At 38.7% G+C, this 19,697-nt stretch overlaps 2 protein-coding genes across 4 annotated transcripts; both read left to right on the top strand.

Moving 5' to 3' along the window:
* Nucleotides 1-187: 187 nt before the first annotated feature.
* Nucleotides 188-3,307, top strand: LOC113522385 (dynein light chain 1, cytoplasmic). 3 transcript variants are annotated; one of them, XM_026908059.3, is made up of 3 exons: nucleotides 188-344; nucleotides 1,302-1,425; nucleotides 2,649-3,307. In XM_026908059.3, the coding sequence occupies exons 2-3, from the start codon at nucleotides 1,318-1,320 to the stop codon at nucleotides 2,808-2,810; spliced, it is 270 nt and encodes an 89-aa protein (XP_026763860.1). In that variant the 5' UTR covers nucleotides 188-344; nucleotides 1,302-1,317; the 3' UTR covers nucleotides 2,811-3,307. The 3 variants fall into 3 exon arrangements, with proteins under 3 accessions (XP_026763860.1, XP_026763861.1, XP_031764455.1); XM_026908060.3 differs by lacking the exon at nucleotides 188-344 and adding an exon at nucleotides 572-712; XM_031908595.2 differs by lacking the exon at nucleotides 188-344 and adding an exon at nucleotides 992-1,193.
* Nucleotides 3,308-5,396: 2,089 nt separating this feature from the next.
* On the top strand, nucleotides 5,397-18,062 carry LOC113517945 (phenoloxidase subunit 1). The gene is made up of 14 exons (XM_052895706.1): nucleotides 5,397-5,539; nucleotides 7,825-7,945; nucleotides 8,838-9,030; nucleotides 9,536-9,638; nucleotides 10,054-10,174; nucleotides 10,724-10,926; nucleotides 11,306-11,434; nucleotides 11,933-12,056; nucleotides 12,514-12,678; nucleotides 13,680-13,808; nucleotides 14,532-14,710; nucleotides 15,625-15,770; nucleotides 16,483-16,718; nucleotides 17,591-18,062. The coding sequence occupies exons 2-14, from the start codon at nucleotides 7,835-7,837 to the stop codon at nucleotides 17,801-17,803; spliced, it is 2,052 nt and encodes a 683-aa protein (XP_052751666.1). The 5' UTR covers nucleotides 5,397-5,539; nucleotides 7,825-7,834; the 3' UTR covers nucleotides 17,804-18,062.
* The last annotated feature ends 1,635 nt before the right edge of the window (nucleotides 18,063-19,697 follow it).

Raw genomic sequence — 19,697 nt, 5'->3', positions numbered from 1 at the left:
AAATGAAAATCTTTAACAAAAAATAAAGAAAATATCTCGACGATTGTTTTCTATATTCATTTAATATAAAAGTATTTCATTACTTAAATTTATTATGAAATAGATATTAATTATTATGAACTTTATTTTCTTGATTTTTAAAACACTGGCTGAAAATCGAACTATTTGAAGAACGCAGCAAAATACACGTCATTTTTTAATCTTTTGAATTTCGAACGCCATCTGCAGCACTACGAAGAAACATTTATTGAAAGAAGCCTCTGAAAGAATCCACTAGAAAGTAGTCATAGAATCTCCGGTATCAAAATCTTTACGTGAGAATTTGTTCTTATCCCGAAGCAAAAGTGAGTATTTTATTATTTTGGTGTTCATTTAGTTTCTATTAATCATTATTATTATTATTCAGTGAAAGTTGTTGAGTAGTTTTTGAAATAATCACGAAATGGTGCATAGCGTATTATAGAAGCGGTCTCGATCCTCGTGTATTTGCTAAAATGTACTTCAAATTGACTCTATTGATCAAACTTTTACGTTTCTATGGTATTAAACTAATAACCTACTAGAATAGATAAGTTTTATCTTGTTTGAAAATCCATATCGATACGCGAGTAGTTCGCGCTTTTCCTCGATTTTTATTGATGACGGGCCTGTCTGCAACCGCTTCCGTTCGAATTAGCACAAAAAAACGTCCGCAGTGCGTCCAGGAGTTCAGGTATACTGCATTGTAGTCTATATATGAAGAGCCATGTAAGGTAGCAAAAACACCTCGTGTTATGTTGAATCGCACGGTAATTTCATAAAGGGCGCGCTGGAGTCCCGGGTAGCACCTGACCTTTACTGGAGTCTATTTATAGCTTTGCACTGTTATTGAATATAAACATTCAATGACCATTAGGCGTGATGTTGAGAGAGCTACAGATATGTTTTGATTGTGGCTTGAGGCATCTCGCGTCGCTATCGCTAATCTCTTGTTATCGCGCGACGGAAAGTTAAACATGACTACCGTCGTGTTTCTGACGAAAACAATAAAATTGCGTTAGTGTAGTGATCATAAGATATTTAAGTGTGTTTAAACAATAGTTTTTTTTTTGTATTAAAATTTTAAAACAACTTTTTAAAAGTTGTTTTATGTGATTTTATTCTAGAGAGTTCTTCACAGATTATTCTTTTGATCCAGAATATATTAAAAATAGGTATATAGAGGTACTTGCATATTTGAAGACAATATGCAATAGTCTTGTCAATCTTATAAAGGCACTTTTAATAAAGTTAATTTCATGAAATAATATTTTAATTGCCAGAAACACAGCTGACAAGATGTGTGACCGCAAGGCGGTGATCAAGAATGCCGACATGAGCGAAGAGATGCAGCAGGATGCAGTAGACTGTGCAACACAAGCACTTGAGAAATTTAATATAGAAAAAGTAAGTTGGTCTGTTAATCATTACAATATTACCTACATAATGACATAAATATTAGATACTAAATATCCATATTATATCTAATAAATGGCCTAAGCACAAAAAGTAGCTTGATGTGTACTTTTCATATTTAAATTCAAGGTCAAGTAATTTTATTTCATGATTTATATTTATTAGAGACGGGGCTTTTTTACTTTTTAAATGTATGTAGAATATAAGGCGAGTTTTGTCATTAGGTTGGTGAAAAATTTACATATTTTACTGAAATTTATTCAGAGCAAGTCATTAGTTCTTAAAAAATGTTACAATACTGCCCCAGAGGGGTGACTGAAACATTATTATTTATTTACATATTTTGCAGACCCAAAATGGTACGGAATAAGGGCAGGATAATTTTGTATTTTATCCATGTCCATTTCTCACTATAAACAAGAATGAACTGATTGCAATGAATTCTAATAAATAACATAAAAGTAAAAAAGTATAGGTTTAAGTGGTACTAAAAATTCTTAAGTTTTTGTGTCTTATTGCATGGTAAATAAATAAATAAATAAATAATAATAATAAAAATACACAGAATATTCTAGATTCTTAAGAACACTCGAACATTAATCAACTTCATATCCTGTATCAGTTATCTCTTACAACCTTTAAAACTTTGTACTTGAAGGAAGTGTTACATTTGGTACACTTATATAAATTGACCTAGTGGCGTACGCTAAACAAGCTGTGCCTCATTACAATGGCTGTAGTAATGCGGCGGGCGGCGTGTGCGGCGTGCTACATTCTCACAATGATAAAATTGAATTTAAGTGGTTTTCCTGTTGTGGTCAAGTACACATAGATTGTTTCCATTCAAAAATATTACAATTTCACATGATTGTATTGAGCAATTTGACCGTTGTTATGAAAAGTAAACTAAAGTTGCTGTAGTAAACAGATTTATACAGTAATTCCTTACAAGGAAATCATAGAGCATCCAAAGTATTTATATTAATATCTTTAATTTGTAGTTATTAGTATAAGGTTGCATTGTATTAACATATCAAATTAATGGCAGTACTCTGAGGAACATAGTCCCTGTACATGAAATTGTCTGTCTTTTAATCTTTCATATCACTTTCTTGCTTGCAAGATGTAAGATGAACATGTAAAATATGAACAGTGTAATAAAAATTGTATCATTTGATTGTTAATGGTATCATGAACGCTGTTTGTTATTGCAGGATATAGCGGCGTATATCAAGAAGGAGTTTGACAAGAAATACAACCCGACATGGCACTGCATCGTGGGCCGCAACTTCGGCTCGTACGTGACGCACGAGACGCGCCACTTCATCTACTTCTACCTCGGTCAAGTCGCCATCCTCCTGTTCAAGAGCGGTTAAGCCGTGCGCCCCTCTTGCTCTCTAAATTTTTTGTTGTTAGCAGCGGACATAGTATTACGCTCGCTCGGCCCGCTTGACGCTCGGCACGCCAGCGTGCTAGCCAGCGTGCCAGCGTGTCAGCGTGCCAGCGTGCGAGCGGGCGGCCGAGCGTTGAGCGGGCGGACGGGCGGGCGGCCGAGCGTGTTCCCTGGATACTGTTCGTGTGGCGTGCGTCGAACCACTTCACTTAGTCCCCGGCGCACTCGGTGTATGTTTGTACTGTGTTAGTTAATATACTTAAGGTTCCACGTGACTCGGCAACATTCACATTTAGTGTATTTATATTAATGAAAATTTTAGTTGTTAATTGTAGAGTTTTATTCCTAAATATCTAGCATAGCGCGCAAGCTATATATATATTGTACTTATGTATCTAAATTGTTTCGTTTCTTTGTTGATACATTCACTGGAGATATTTTCAATACTTCTCTAATTATTAAACTTTCTTACAAACCAAATCTGCAGTTTTCTTTACAACCTACTCGTACTTACCACCAGAGGGAGACTGTACAAAACTCGATTGCTTTAGGTACCTCTGTCCCATTCGTGTTTCAACCGTGAAGCAGTTGTATTTGCATGGCTGTCTTTTGGTTTGATGGGTGGGATACGGCGTGAATTTACTGGGTACAGAGAAATAACACCTGAGTCCTCAGGAATGGCAACGCATGGGGGGGTATCATGGGCAAAACAGTATACTCTGTTATGTCCATGGTACTGCTCATGTCTATAGGCGACGGTTACCACTTTCCATCAGGTGGACCGTCAGCTTGTTTTCCATTCTGTTGTATAAAAAAAAAACTAAGTTAATCGAATCACTAGACATTGTTTTTTTTATGGGTGAAAATGGTATGGTAACCCCGCCTGCGCTAACGGGATACGCTGGAGGGGTACCAGTGAAGGATGATCGATGAGGATGAAGAAGGTCAGTTGGCCCATCGTGACGAATTCAACAAGAATTGTTCACGATGGTTTCCAGGGGGAACCACATGGAGGTCGACCTAATAGGGCATATTGCTAACAATGGGGCTGTTAAACTCCATTGCTAACAACCCCTTTCCCCCCTAGACATTATGTATTACTGGAGCTCCCCTGACTATTCTTACGTAAATTATTTTTGACTAGTGGTCCTTTATGAACCAATGGAGGGGCACCTTTTGGATTGAACCGGAAAAACGATTATATACCTGGCCAGGTACATACAAAATAGTGAAACCATAGACAAAACAATTTTTATATTTTAAAACAAAATATTGCGTGACTACAGTTCGTAACTGCAAATATATAAAATGCCATGTGAAACACTAGTGGTATATTGTAGGTCATGACATGCCACATGCCGTCTGCATCGTCAGTTAGCACATGCCTTTTATAATTCTGCATCGATTTTAACTGGCCTTCAAGTAAAACCTTCGGTATGCATGGGATACTCGTACGTACTTATTTAAAAAGCAGCTTCTATTTCTTTATTTTGAATGGCAAACAAGCTGACGGTCTACCTGATGTAAAGTGGTAACAACAGTCGTCTAAAAGTATTACACAAGATATTGAAACGCTCATAATGTCCATGCGTAGCCATTTCTAAGAACTATGGTGTTTTTTTTTTTTGATGGGTGAAAATGGTATGGTAACTCCGCCGGCGCTAACGGGATACGCTGGCGGAGCACCAGTGAAGGGTGATAGATTAGAATGAAAACAGGTCAGTTAGCCCATCATGATGAATTCATCAGGAATTAACCATGATAGTTTCCAGGGGGTACCGCGAGGAGGTCGACCTGGTTGGGTATATTACTAGCAATGGGATTCTCAGTCTCCATTACTAACAATCCCTTTCCCCCTTAGAACTATGGTGTTATGTCTCTTTACTGTTTACTTTGTAATTTAATTACCATATTCCATTTTTCCATTTTTACCGTGTGGTCCCGATATAGAATGGGCCACCTTTTCCATTCCCGTATGTGTCGTAAAAGATCATTAGGTAACTTAATAGTTGAGGGATGGACAGCTATATTTCTAGTAATGGGACTGTTTGACCCCATTACTAACAATCCCTTTCCCCCCATGCAAACGACTTGTACAATCAGTTTGTGCTAAATATTACGCAGACTTTCTTATATTCTGCAGATAAGTCATACGACCAGTTTTTTTTTAATGGGTGAAAATATAATGGTATACCCGCTCGCGCTTTTCGACCTCCTCGCGGTTCCCCTAGAAACTATCATGGTTAATTCCTGATGAATTCATCATGATGGGCTAACTACTAGCTTACTAACAATCCCTTTCCCCCCCAAGTGAGTGATGTTAGGTTATGTAACCTATCGTGACAAATTTAGCTGAATTTATCCACAATGGCGTCCAAGAGGGACTTCGTGGAGAATATATTGGTCAATGAGAGCCCTCGGTGGAGTTAGAAATATGAAATTTAGAAGGATATCCTGCCTACGATACGGTTTCCACGCGGACGAAGCCGCTGTTCACAGCTGATTTGTGGATATGATAATGTAAACCGCAAATGTTATCGTCAACTATGATGCACACGTTCCGCCTGTTTGCACACAACATTTATGGGGTTTTACTATAAAATCACGGGAGAGTATGGCATTAACACACTCGGGCCGTGATTACACGGCTTGAAACACATACAAACATATTTAAATTAATTTGCTTTGAATCTGCCTGAAGTCTTTTAACGGGTAAGTCGTTTATTGTTTGTATTTATTTTTGTTACCCAAGTACTATTTTCAATAATTTTTTTTTACGTAAATCGATTGGTAAATAAGCTGATTGCCCATCTGATACAAGTGGTAACCGTATTTTAGAGAGATGAACAATAACGTGGGCGTCACAGAATATACAGTGACGCCCATAGTACGTCAAGTCCTGTTTAAATTAACGATCGGGACTTACCGCGACGCGATTACGACAGGGAAACTAAACAGTCTAATATGAAATTTGGAATATTCAAACTCAATTTCGAGTTTTTGTTCATACCGAAATCGCTCCAGTAAGTGGAACTTAATGTTTCGTTCATTCTAAATACTACCATAAAAGTTTAGAGGAATATATATATTTTTTTATACCACTGAGGTGGCAAACAAGCATATGGCCCACCTGATGGTAAGTGGTTACCGTAGCCTATGAACACCTGCAATACCAGAGGTATTACGCGCGCGTTGCCGACCCTGAAGAAATCTCTTTACCCCCCTTTTGAAGAACCCCATGCTGCAGTCTCTTGGGAAAGCCTCGGCAGAGAGCTCATTCCACAACCTGAGTGTTCGTGGGAGGAAATATTTTAACATTAATAAACCATAATATATTAGTATTTTTAATATTTTTAAATGGTATGTATTATGTAATTTAATCATCTAATTTGTATTTCGTTCGGCTCCGAAATTTCGAAAAACATTTCATGGCCCTGGCCATGCCCATGGCCATGGACATTGGCCGTGTGGTTCCGGCATAGAATATGCCATCTCTTCCTACGCCGTGGGTGTCGTAAGAGTCGACTAAGTAAAGCGAGAGATAGGCAGCAGCGGTCCTCTTAAAACATCTGTAAAGCCTGCGGTTGCCAATCCGCCTGCCAAGCGTGACAACTGCTGGCAAAGCCTCCCAAGCAGGCTTATGTTTTTTTTTATGGGTGAAGATGGAATGCTAACTCCGCTTGTGCTATTGGTATACGCTAACAGGGCACCAGTGAAGGGTGACAGTTGAGGATGATGCCGACGTGGTCACAGCAAGTCTGAATGAGCAGCCTCTTCGTCTGGTAGCCCATGCAGTTTGTTCCACCACTATAGTACATTATCACTGTTATTGGCTTTATCTACCCCCCACACCGTATCCACAGGGGGAAAGGGAGTGTTAGTAATGGGGTCTAACTGACCTATTGCCAGCAATACACCCTGTCAGATCGACCTCCACGCGGTTCCCTCTAGAAACTATAGTGGTTAATTCTAGTGGAATTCGTCATGATAGGCTAACTGATCACCTATCATCCCTCACTGGTGCTCCGCCAGCGTATACCGATAGCGCAGGCGGGGTTACCATTCCATTATCATCCATAAAAAAAAGTACCACACAGCGTTTAAACATATCGCGTGACTTAAGTATATTAATCATCGAGTTCCATGCTGTTGAAAGCCTGTATTCATTTTCCTTAAATGAAATATTTTGGTCGTTTTCTAATTTTAATTGCTTCACGTACTATCCAAGGATAATAGTGACATACAGTGGAAAGAATCTTCGGGTAATACAGTTCAATGCAGAGATTCTAAAATTATTTTATAAATGTTATCGAGTCCCAATCGTGAATTTAAATGTGAGTAAACAATTTGAATGCCTTAAATTAACTGTCTTAAGTATTTTTACTTAATATGGCAAACAGGCTTACTACTCATCTGATGGGAAGTGGTAACCGTACCTATAGATATGAGCAGTATCATGGACATAACAGAGTATATTGTTTCGCCCATGATACCGTCCATGCGTTGCCATTTCTGAGGACTCAGGTGTTATATATACCTCTGTACCCTGTAATTTCACTGCCATATCCCACCTTTCAAACCGAAACACAGCCATGCGAACAACTGCTTCACGGTAGAATGGGACAGAGGTGCCCAAGCAAACAGCTTTTGTACAAGGTCTCCCTCTGGTATGGATGTATTCTATTCTAACTTCTAACTTCCTCTTGACTCGGTTTTTAGTGTTTTTTTTTTGTACATACAGACATTCGACCTCTACAGTTTTATTATATGTATAGATTAATAAAAATACCAAATAATGGCACAGAGAATATATTTAATGCTTATAGCATATTTATTACAAGAGAGTAAAGGATATCGTGGCACAGTGTTGCCATATATAGAAGAAAAAAATGAAAATATTGATTTTTAATAAAATATTGAGGTTGCCAACAATTAGTATTGTAATTGATTTAAACTATAGTTAGGTTTTTTTTTACGAAAATTTCATTTCTTTTAAGATACAACAAAATGAGTGATTCCAAGAGCAGACTGCTGCTGTTCTTCGACCGGCCGTCCGAGCCGTGTTTCCTGCAGAAAGGTGACGATAACGTCGCCTTCGAAGTGCCCGATCATTACTATGTAAGTTATTTATTAGCTGTATCCCGCGACTTTGTTCTATACAAGCGATTCTAGTCTAAGTTAGAATCATAATCTATATGTGTATCAAATTTCATTCAAATCCATTCAGTATTTTTTGCGTAAAAGAGTAACAAACACCCATAAATTCATCCTCACAAACTTTTGTTTTTATGTAGGACTAGGCTATTTCTCGCGTGAGCTAGTATACAATATGTTTATCAGAAAAAAATATTCTTTAAAACTAGTATTTATTTAACTTAAATATAATTTTTTATCAATATTCAAGTAAACTTAATTATAAGCTTGTTTTATGAATCTATCGCCCAGTTCGCAATGCAATTTCAGCTGAGCAAGAAATTCAGCCGTTGCTTTCTTCAAACAAAACTTGAGTTTGTAAAAAAAAAAACGAAGCATAAATGACTATCACAAATTTTGCTAATATATAAACATTAGATTGTATAGATAGAGTATCGAGCCTCAAAAACGGGCCAACCTTTTGTCAGCTAATTGTCAAATTAACTGAATCGTTTTTTTATGTGCCATATACTTACGCACACAATATATCTTGACGCATCTATATTTAATTATTAAATAAAAAAAAAAATGAGTATTTACGCATTAAAAAGGCATAGAAATTATAAGACAAAATAAATATAGAAGTTATAAAGGAATCACTCATAACTATTTATCACGCAAAATTGTATGAAAAAGTTGATCCGCATTTCTCGAAGCGTTTGTATGGAGACACTCTATCTATATAATCTAATAAACAAACATTATTAACAATTTTTTATAATAAATGATATATATATATATATATATATATATATATATATATATATATATATATATATATATATATATATATATATATATATATATATTTCATCAGCCGGATAAATACAAAAGTTTGACCAACACCCTGGCGAACCGGTTCGGGAGCGGTGAGGTGCGCACCATTCCCGTGAAGAACATCGCCCTGCCCGACCTGTCCCTGCCACTCCAACTGCCTTACAATGACCAGTTCTCACTGTTCGTGGCCAAGCACCGCCGGATGGCTGGCAAGCTTATCGACATCTTTATAAGTTAGTATATGTCTTTATTATATTTAACTACTTCATTCGCCATTCATTATTATGCCGAAGGGGGGGGGGGAGTAGTTTGGTTTATTTATTACTACATATATGTGTAAATGGCGGATTTAATAAGTAAAAGCATTCTCTTCCAGTCGAGAAGGAAAGAGTCAGAATATTCGACAACGCGATACTAGTAATTATTGATATATTAATACATACATACTAAAATTACCTATATAAACAAAATAAATATGTATAAATAACAATAGAAAGATATAAATCGGTTTACAACTGAGGTAGTTGAGGTAAGAAATACAACTGAATTGAACATCTTCTAACTATTGCAGTCGGTTAAAAGAAACTTTACTGTGGCTACCCTTTCAATTTTGTTATCAAAATAAAAAATATCTTGAGCTAGAGTAAACAATACACATTTTAAAGGTCATCCAGTCAAATTTTAGTCAAAAATATATCCGGCAGCATTGTATTGTTAAAACATTACTTTTGTTGCCAGACATGCGTGACGTGGACGACCTGATCTCCCTGTGCTCGTATTGCCAAATGAGGGTCAACCCTTACATGTTCAACTACTGTCTCTCAGTCGCCATATTGCACAGGTTAGTGTAATCAAATAGATTAGCTGCACTAGTTATTTTAAAATATTATCATATGCAAAAGTACTCATAGGTTTTTTTAATCGATAAAGATGGATGATACTCTTCTTTATGCTGATGGTATTTAAGATTTAATCATTGTAAGATTGTATGAAAAAATCGTATGAAAGATGGATGATAATAAGTTGCATATTAGAGATGTTAGTTGGGAAATGACCATGACCTTGCGGTCGCTCTAAAAAAATGCTGGTAATTAGCGTGGTTCAAGGCATGGAAGCCAATGGTCTTTACACGAAGGATGTTGAAGACCGAGAAAAGCGGAGGAAATTGAGTTGGAAGGCGGACCCTTATGGCAATAGCCGGGAATAAGAACGCCAGGTGGAAGAAATAGAAGTTGTATTATGTATTTATATTTCAGGCCGGACACGAAAGGCCTGCAGGTGCCACCGGTGGTGGAGACGTTCCCTGACAAGTTCATGGATCCAAAGGTGTTCAGGAAGGCCCGAGAAACCACCACCGTCAATGCATCTGGTAACAGGGTACGTTAATCAAGTTAAAATTTCACATCCTTTTTTTATTTGAAACATATTTTCTAAACGTGGCGGTAGAATAGAATAAAATAAATTAATGTTATTTGGTTTGAATTATTTTGTTTAATTCTGCAACCATTGGTAAGTGTGTTGATCAACATTCGAAGATCGACTACTATTATTATTACCAGAAGTTCTACAATCTTCCATATTAGCCATCAATCTCCGACAGCCAACCAATCCAATCCAACGTCCGGACGAAACGGCAATTCGAAATCATCGAATTTTCGCAGTTTGGATGTCGAACGGGTGAAAGAAGAAGAAGCGATCTAATAGTTTGACTGAGGATAACTCGTTAAGAGGTGAAATTCGTGTCGCAAAACGTGCTTTCGTGAACAAGATAGACTATATACTAGTCATGAGGATCCACGAACATCGAGAAAGGGTTGTAGTAACCGAAACAATTAAGACACATTCATAACAGAAGAGAAGATTCATAGGAGAAGTCATTTAGAATTTTGATTTAATTAATACAAGACCTTGATGCCCAATCCACAGATGCCAATAACCATCCCAACCAACTACACCGCGTCGAACTCAGAGCCGGAGCAGCGGGTGGCGTACTTCCGCGAAGACATCGGCATCAACCTTCACCACTGGCACTGGCACCTCGTGTACCCTTTCGAGGCCGCCCGCGAGATTGTCAAGAAGGACCGCAGGGGAGAACTGTTCTATTACATGCATCAACAGATCATCGCTAGGTTAGTATAGTTTTTGGAAGACCTCAGGATTTTTGGTAATTAATTCTCTACATAAAAACAAGAAGTTTTGAAATATCAGTCTCGACATGTTGTTTCTGTAGCATCATAGCGTCTATCTATAGTTGATTATCCTTCTGACTTCTAAATATATACAGTATAAACACCATACCAACATAGACGTCCACCTATTGGGGGATTTCGCCAATAGTTCAACTCGTGTCCCTCTGGCATATGTAGTCCACCTTTAGTCATGTATAAATTATCAAATGAATAATTTATTTTTCTAATTTTTGTAATAGAGATTGGTGTAGTTTTTTTTAACGCATGATAATGGAATGATAAATGTAGTTATGAAGCATTTTTGTTTTGTATTTTTCAGATACAACGCGGAGCGACTGTGTAATGGTCTGGGCCGTGTTACCCGGTACAGCGATTTCCGTGCGCCCATTGGCGAGGGCTACTTCCCCAAGCTCGACAGCCAGGTCGCCAGTCGCTCCTGGCCGCCAAGGTAATATTAATATTCTATACTAGCTTATATCTGCTACTTTGCAGCCGTGGATTTCAGAAGAAAATAATGAAGTAGACTGCTTCTAGATGGCATATCACGACAAAATATAACATACACTAAATTTTAAGTTAAACTTTCAAGAACACAACTGTGAAAACCGCATCCAATTTGATGCAGTCGTATTTGCAGACGAATACACAAAATTTCTATAAAATTTTGTTTTGGCTTTCATTGAAAGACAAAACAAGAGCTTATAACAGAAAGATCCCTCATATTATATTTTCTTAAATATCGCTCAAGTACAAAAATCGCTGAGTTATAATTTTGTTGTGTTAGTAATATTATTGTATGTACAGGAATACAAATAATTTCAGTATTTTTCTAAGAGACCAGACCTAATAAGATTAGAATAACGAAATAATCACTTAGCAATATGTAGTTAGCATTGCTGCGTTTTCTGCAGGCTTTAGTAAAGAACCATAATCACCATGTTGACAGGTTTGCCAACACAGTGATCAGGGATATTGACCGTCCGGTGAATGAGATCAAGATCGACGTCTTCCAGCTAGAGACGTGGCGTGACAGGTTCCTGCAGGCCATCGACAGCAATGCCATCAACATGGTAACTTTTGTTGTGATTCTTAAAACGGCAAACAAGCTGATGATCCATTTGGCGCAAAGTGTCATTGTCAACACCATAGATATCACAAAAGAAATAGTAATACCCATGATATCTTCCATCTGTTGCCACTGTAAATCCACTACCATATCCAACCCTTCAAGTCGAAACACAACCATGCAAACACAACTGCTTCACGGTTGAAACACGAATGGGACAGAGGTGGTCAAGCAAACGAGATTGGTACAAAGTCTCTCTCTGGTATTTATGATATATGGTAGTGTCGTATCATATCAGCCGGTAACTGTCTAATGCTGAACATACACCTTCCTCGTAAGGGAGGATTTTGCCAATAATTGCCACGCTTAGCAGGCGGCAACCGCAGTTAGGTTTAATTGATGTTTTAAGATCTACTCTGCTGCATGCTTAGGAAATTTACAAAGTATTTGGGTGTTTTCAGCCAAACGGCAGGAAGGTACCACTGAACGAGGAGACCGGCATCGACGAGCTCGGCAACCTGATGGAGTCCTCGATCCTGAGCTTGAACCGTGGCTACTACGGGGACCTGCACAACATGGGCCATGTCTTCATAGCATACTCGCATGACCCCGACCATCGCCATCTGGTCAGTATCATTTTAATTTTTTTATACAACTTAGAATGGCAAACAAGCTGACGGCCCACCTGATGGAAAGTGGTAACCGTCGCCTATAGACATGAGCAGTACCATGGACATAACAGAGTATATTGTTTCGCCCATGATACTCCCCATGCGCTGCCATTCCTGAGGACTCAGGTGTTATTCCTCTGTACCCTGTAAATTCCAACCCTTCAAACCAAAACACAGCCATGCAAACACAACTGCTTCACAGTAGAAACACGAATGGGACAGAGGTAGATACCCAAGCAATCGACTTTTGTACAAAGTCTCCCTCTGGTAAAATTTCTCTTAAACCTTGGACCTGTCTTGACCTTTAACTAATCTATAGATATGATTCGTCACAAAATGCTTTGTGACACCATAGACGTTTCATGTGTTATACTCGTGTTTTTGAGGATTAAGGTGTTATGCCTCGATACCTAATAATTGGTTGATTAACTTTAAAACATTGGCGCTGCATGTTTTAAATCCCGCCTTTTATAAAACAATTGATCCGTTGTCGTATCCCAGACTTCAAACTGAAACATAATAGCTATATGAGACTCTTTGATGAAGAATGTAGTTCTCATTTCTTCTTCTCTTCACTCTCGTTTTTTCTTTTCTTTCTTTTAAGACCTAACTACCCCAAAACTCTAAATACATTCCCAGTTACAATTAAGGTTCACGTTCAACGAAGAGCGACACAAATGGTAAATGAGCGGACAGCTGATAGGAAGTGGTAACCGTTGCCAATAATAACGGAGAATGTCATAGACTTTTTTTATACCACTGAGGTGGCAAACAAACAAACGGCCCACCTTATGGTAACCGGTTACTGTAATCTATGAAAACCAGTATCAGGGGTACTACGTGCGCGTTCTCGACCCTGATGAAACTTTACCCCTTTTTTGAAGAACCCCATACTGTAGTCTCTTGGAAGAACCTCTACTGGGATATGTATTATTTTTTTTTTGCAATAACAACAGGAAGAGTACGGCGTGATGGGCGACTCGGCGACAGCGATGCGCGACCCGGTGTTCTACCGCTGGCACGCCTACATCGATGACATATTCAATCTTTACAAGAGCAAGCTCACGCCCTACGGAGACAGTCAGGTGAGTTTAAAACTATTACTTGCCGTATCAAAGCGCCCTCTGCCGTTAAAAGTTTCTAAGCTGTTTTCGTTGTACGCGAAGATCTTTTTTTATACAACTTAGAATGGCAAACAAGCTAATGGCCCACCTGATGGAAAGTGGTGACCGTCGCCTATAGACATGAGCTGTACCATGGATATAATAGATATACTGTTTCGCCCATGATACCCCCCATGCGTTGCCATTCCTGAGGACTCAGGTGTTGTTCCTTTGTACCCTGTAAATTCACACCATATCCCACCCTTTAAACCGAAACACAGTCATTCAAACACAACTGCTTTACGATTGAAACACGAATCGGACAAAGGTATCAAAGCAAACGACTTTTGTACAAAGTCTCCCTCTGGTGGATGAACTCGCGGGTAAAAGCTAGTTATTTCATAAAGTTTCATTTTGATTGTTTCTGTCAACGTTCACCCCTATGTGATATTTCGATAATTATTAATTCATGTGACATTTATTATTTTATTATCAAGTTTATTATTACATTAAATAAATTGAAATTTATCAGACATATCATGACATGTTGTTGTTATTTCATTATTTAGTTGTTTTTTTTTCGCCTTAAATTTTTTTTATTTTGAATTTTAAACTACTATTCTCGTGTCTACATAATAATAAGTCCACATATAATCCATTCCGCTGTTTAAACGCAATTAAATTAATTTCTTTTTACATGCACAGTTGGACTACCCCGGCATACGGGTATCATCCATCAGCGTGGAGGGTCCCGCCGGCGCCAACCGCTTCGCGACCCAGTGGCAGCAGAGCCTGGTGGAACTGTCCCAGGGGCTGGACTTCACTCCTCGTGGCAGCGTGCTCGCCAAGTTCACGCACTTGCAGCACGAGGAATTCACTTATGTGTGAGTTTCGAATATATTTTAATATATTTATAAAGAGGAAGGACTTGTTTGTTTGTAATGAATTTAAACGTTTTCTTTTTAAATTCTTTCATCTATCATATAGCTATAATATATATATAGCTATAAATATTGTTTTCAAAAATTGTGCAAAACCGGGCCGGATAACTAGTTTTAAGTCAATGAGCTGAAATCACATAATGTTTTATATGTTACGTGAGTGTGGCGAGGCAGCGATACTAGCAAAATATTATAATATCTTTTTTATGGGTGATAACGGAACGGTAACCCCACCCGCGCTATCGGTATACATCGGCGGGGCACCAGTAAGGGATAATAGGTGAGATGAAGCAGGCCAGTTTGCCCATTATGATGAATTTATCGAAAATTAACCACGATGGTTTCCAGGGGGAACCACGTGGAGGTCGACCTGTTAGGATATAAGAACGAAGCGAGAACGGAACACCTAGTTCGACTAAGTGTACCCAACTAGGAGAAAAAGTGAAACACAGCTATGACAGCGGCAGAAATAGAGGGAAAAGGGATTGTTAGTAATGGGATCTAAAAGCTTAATTATATACCCTAATATTAGGTCAACCTACCCTGGTTCCTCCTGGTAACCATCGCGGTTAATAAATGTTGAATTTGTCACAATGGACCAACTGATTTGCTTTCATCTTGACCTATCATCTCTCACTGGTGTCCCGTCAACGTAAGCCGGTAGTGTAGGCGGGGTTACCATTCCATTGTGACCCATAAAAATGCGGCAGAAACACTAGAGGTTTAGAGGTATTCGAATAGACGTCTTTCACAAATCATGCTCTGCTACCTGATAGCTCATTAACTAATTTAACATTCCTAGTTTAATTTAACTCGTTTGGATTACTATAAAGCAGTATATTCCTCGCATTGTGCAGTATCGAGGTAAACAACACGAGCGGGCAGTCGAAGATGGGCACGTTCCGCGTGTTCATGGCGCCGAAGACCGACGAGCGCGGGCAGCCGCTCGCCTTCGAGGACCAGAGGCGCCTCATGATCGAACTGGACAAGTTCACTAGGGGACGTGAGTGTTATTGTAATGGATTGATTAAAATCATGCTATTACCGTGTGACTACAATGACACCTTGCTGGATGGACTGATGACTTCAATGTGTGATGTGCATCTGCTTCGTACTGTAGTGGTGGACCATATCGAGTAGTGAACTACATTGGGTTGATAATCAATTTTGAATAGGCCTCTCAGCACTTCTATGTATCTTATTTAAGAGCTGCGCTCTTGTTGGTGGAGCTTTTTCCACTCACTATGATTTTCTGTGAATCTCTTCACCTCTTGATACGCTACAACACCAACTTTTCCCTTGATTTGCCCAATGTTGTTATGCCTTGGTCTATCTCTTCCCCTCCTTCCTTCTATCTTACCTTCTACTATAATGTTCATAAGTTCCTTGTATTCAAGTGTCCTAATATTTTTCTTTGCTGACTTCAATAGTTTTTATAATTTGTCCCTTTTTCTTAACTCTAAGTAGGACCTCCTCATTACTAATTTGATCTCTCCAGCAAATTTTCTCCATTCTTCTCCAACACCACATTTCAAAGGCTCTAAGTTTATCTATTTATTTCTGAGTTAATGTCCACGTCTCACATCCATACAAAAATATACTCCAGATATAGATCTTGATAAACCACTTTCTAATATATCTTATAATCTCAGTAGCACCTAGATATATAAATTAGTATATAAATTTATTTTATAACATCATCATCTTAATTCTAGTGAAACCTGGCAACAACACAATCCGCCAACGAAGTTTGGACTCCTCAGTGACTATTCCCTTCGAGAGGACATTCCGCAACCAGGCGAACCGGCCTGGAGACCCGGGCTCCGCCACCGCTGCAGAGTTTGACTTCTGCGGCTGCGGCTGGCCGCACCACATGCTGATACCCAAGGGAACGGAGCAGGGCTACCCTGTCGTTTTATACGTTATGGTTTCTGACTGGAATGCTGATAAAGTGAGTTACAATTCTAATAAATAACCTTTTTATAGCATAACGATGGGTTCCTGGTACTCGAAAACAGTCTAGACTATAACACCTAGATCAGTAAAATATGTACACTCTAGATTGGTTAGAATAACAACCCTCTCATGTAGGACGGTTTAATTCAGAAGATTAGTGCGAAAAAGCTTGGCTAAAGTAACTAACTAACCTTCATCATACCAAGCCAAGGAGTGAAAACTCTCTCTCTTTTTTTTCTGTTTTTTGCTTTTGCTGTTTTTCCATCCAAATATATAATCTACACCAATTTAAGTGAATAGCCTATTCGTGTGCCCGCGATATCCTTAGACCACCAACGCTTTTCGAGATCGTGATCAATCGCGGGACCCTTCAATATTAAAAAAATAAATTAACAAAAACAATGATGGCAAACAAGCACAGTGTCTGTGTGATGGTAAACGGCTTTTTAGTGGATAAATATGGAATAATAACCTTACCTATGCTGTTGGTTTATGCTGGTGAGGTACCTGTGAGGACGAATAGATAAAGATGTTGTCAGATCAGTTGGCCCATCGTGACGAATTCTCTGGGATTTAACCATGTTGGTTTCCAAGAGTGTGCAGGATGACCTGATGGTAATAGGACTGCTAGAATCTTCTCGCTGTCCTTGTACATTATTATTATTATAAATATGACAGTGAGTTTGTTTGTTACTCTTGGTGTTTTGGCTCAAATGATCGTATTGAAAATTTATATAACAAACACATAGTATTTGGGGTACAGAGTGATATAGGCTTCTTTTTATTATTATTTATCAACACATCCTGGTCAGGCAAACGAAGTCGCGGGGACAAATTAGTGTACTATATACTTACTTTCATCACCAGATCGAACAAGATACGGTCGGTGCATGCAACGACGCCGCCTCGTACTGCGGCCTCCGGGACCGCAAGTACCCAGACAAGAGGCACATGGGCTTCCCCTTCGACCGGCGCTCCGAGGCCCGTAACCTCACCGACTTCCTTAAACCCAACATGGCGACCAGGGACTGCACTATCAAGTTCACTGACGCTATCAGGGAGGGGACACAACGCCAATAAATGGAGACAGGGCTGACCGTAGCATAATCTACAGATTGGAATTAAAACCGTTAGCATCCTTTGAAAGAAGTGTTCTCCTAACGAAACTGAACTTTGTCACCAAAGAAACATGGCTCGAAAAGATGCAAACAAATTTGAGCCTCCCATACAAACATAAGATATGGAAATTTCGAAATTTTATTATCGTTTTGAATTTTTTATTCCTATAATTTTATTTTTAACATGTTTTATACCACAGATACATTCTTAGTTTTACGTTGCCAACGATTTTAATTCCACCCTATAAAATTTTTTTTAGTGCCCTTGAAACTAACTTCCTGGATTTCCCCTTGAATTCCTCAGGAATGGCAACGCATGCGGGGTATCATGGGCGAAACAGTATACTCTGTTACGTCCATGGTACTGCTCATGTCTACAGGCGAAGGCTACCACTTTCCATCAAGTGGGCCATCAGCTTGTTTGCCATTCTAAGTTGTATAAAAAAAAAATTTTACTTAAGTATTAATTGATCTTTCAAAAATACGTGGCACCTGACGCCCTTTGTATCTCCGCTCCTTGAACTCGGTGCTGATCAAGAATGGCAACACGTGAGAGAATTACCATGGACTATGGACACAGTGCATTCTATGACGTAGTGCTGTTCATGTCTACAGGCGAAGGTTACCACTTTCCATCAGGTGAACCATCAGCTTATTCACCATTCCAAGTTGACTACGAACAATTTTTGGGTAAAGATTTTGGCTGTGTATAACGGACATTGATTTTACTATTATTTGAATCCTGCTCATGTTAATTTTAATAGTTTTTAAGTTTAGTTATACAACAAATGGGTCAATTGTACGTAGCTACGACTATGTGCATATGTATATATATGTAAATATTGCTAAATTCATAAGATTGAATAAATATAGCCTTTCAAAAAAGATTTGTTTTTATTTATGTTGCTAAACGGTAATAGTATTATTTACCTATGACTTTTGTCTAATGTCTAACTTAATAAAAAAAAAACTGTGGTATTTATTTATAACATATAGATATGTGCCTAGATATGTTTCAAAAGGATGAAAAAAAAATTGTTTTGAATAAATTTAACATCTCAACAGATTGATATAAAAGGATTCAAACCCGTATCTCTAAATTATTGGAGCCTGATCAAATGACAATGTGTCGTATTAGTCGTTAACTGTCTATTGCTGAAAATAGGCCTTCTCTATAAGGGGGGGGGGGGGAAGTGGGTTTGCCAGTTGTTGCTATGCTTGGCAGGCGGCCTACCAAGCATGGCAACTAGCAAGCTCCCAAGGGGGAAGCTTATGTTCAGCAGTGGACAGTTAAGGGCTCACATGAAGATGATGAGTCGCCATTCATGCAGTCTCCTTTGGAAACTATCGTTGTTAATAGTTGCTGATGAATACGTAACGATAGGGGGGAAGGGATTGTTAGTAATGGGGTCTAATGAAGCCGTTGCTAGTAGTATACCCTATCAGGTCGACTTCCACGCGGTTCCCCCTGGAAACCATCGTGGTTAATTCTAGTGGAATTCGTTACAATGGGCTAACTGACCTGCTTTCATTCTCATCTATCATCACTCATTGGTGCCTCGCCGGTGTATACCGATAGCGCAGGTGGGGTTACCATTCCATTATCATCCATTAAGAAAAAAAAAACGTTACTATGGGCTGACTCAGCTTACCTATACCGATAGCGCTGGCAGGGTTACCACACTAATTACCATATCTATTAAAAGATACCACTTATATTACGGAAGTCGTTTGGTGGGACATCACAAATTGAAGACACATGGCCGTAGCTAGGGGGAGTATTGAGGGGCCCTATCTTAAAAGGCAAAATGCCCTACTAAATTAAAGGCCTCAAGATTTTTTTTTTATGGATGAAA

This window comes from Galleria mellonella, unplaced genomic scaffold (assembly GCF_026898425.1).
Source record: "Galleria mellonella isolate WM207_F2 unplaced genomic scaffold, CSIRO_AGI_GalMel_v1 utg3070, whole genome shotgun sequence".
NCBI lineage: Eukaryota > Metazoa > Arthropoda > Insecta > Lepidoptera > Pyralidae > Galleria > Galleria mellonella.
This window is presented reverse-complemented; position numbering and strand designations above follow the sequence as displayed.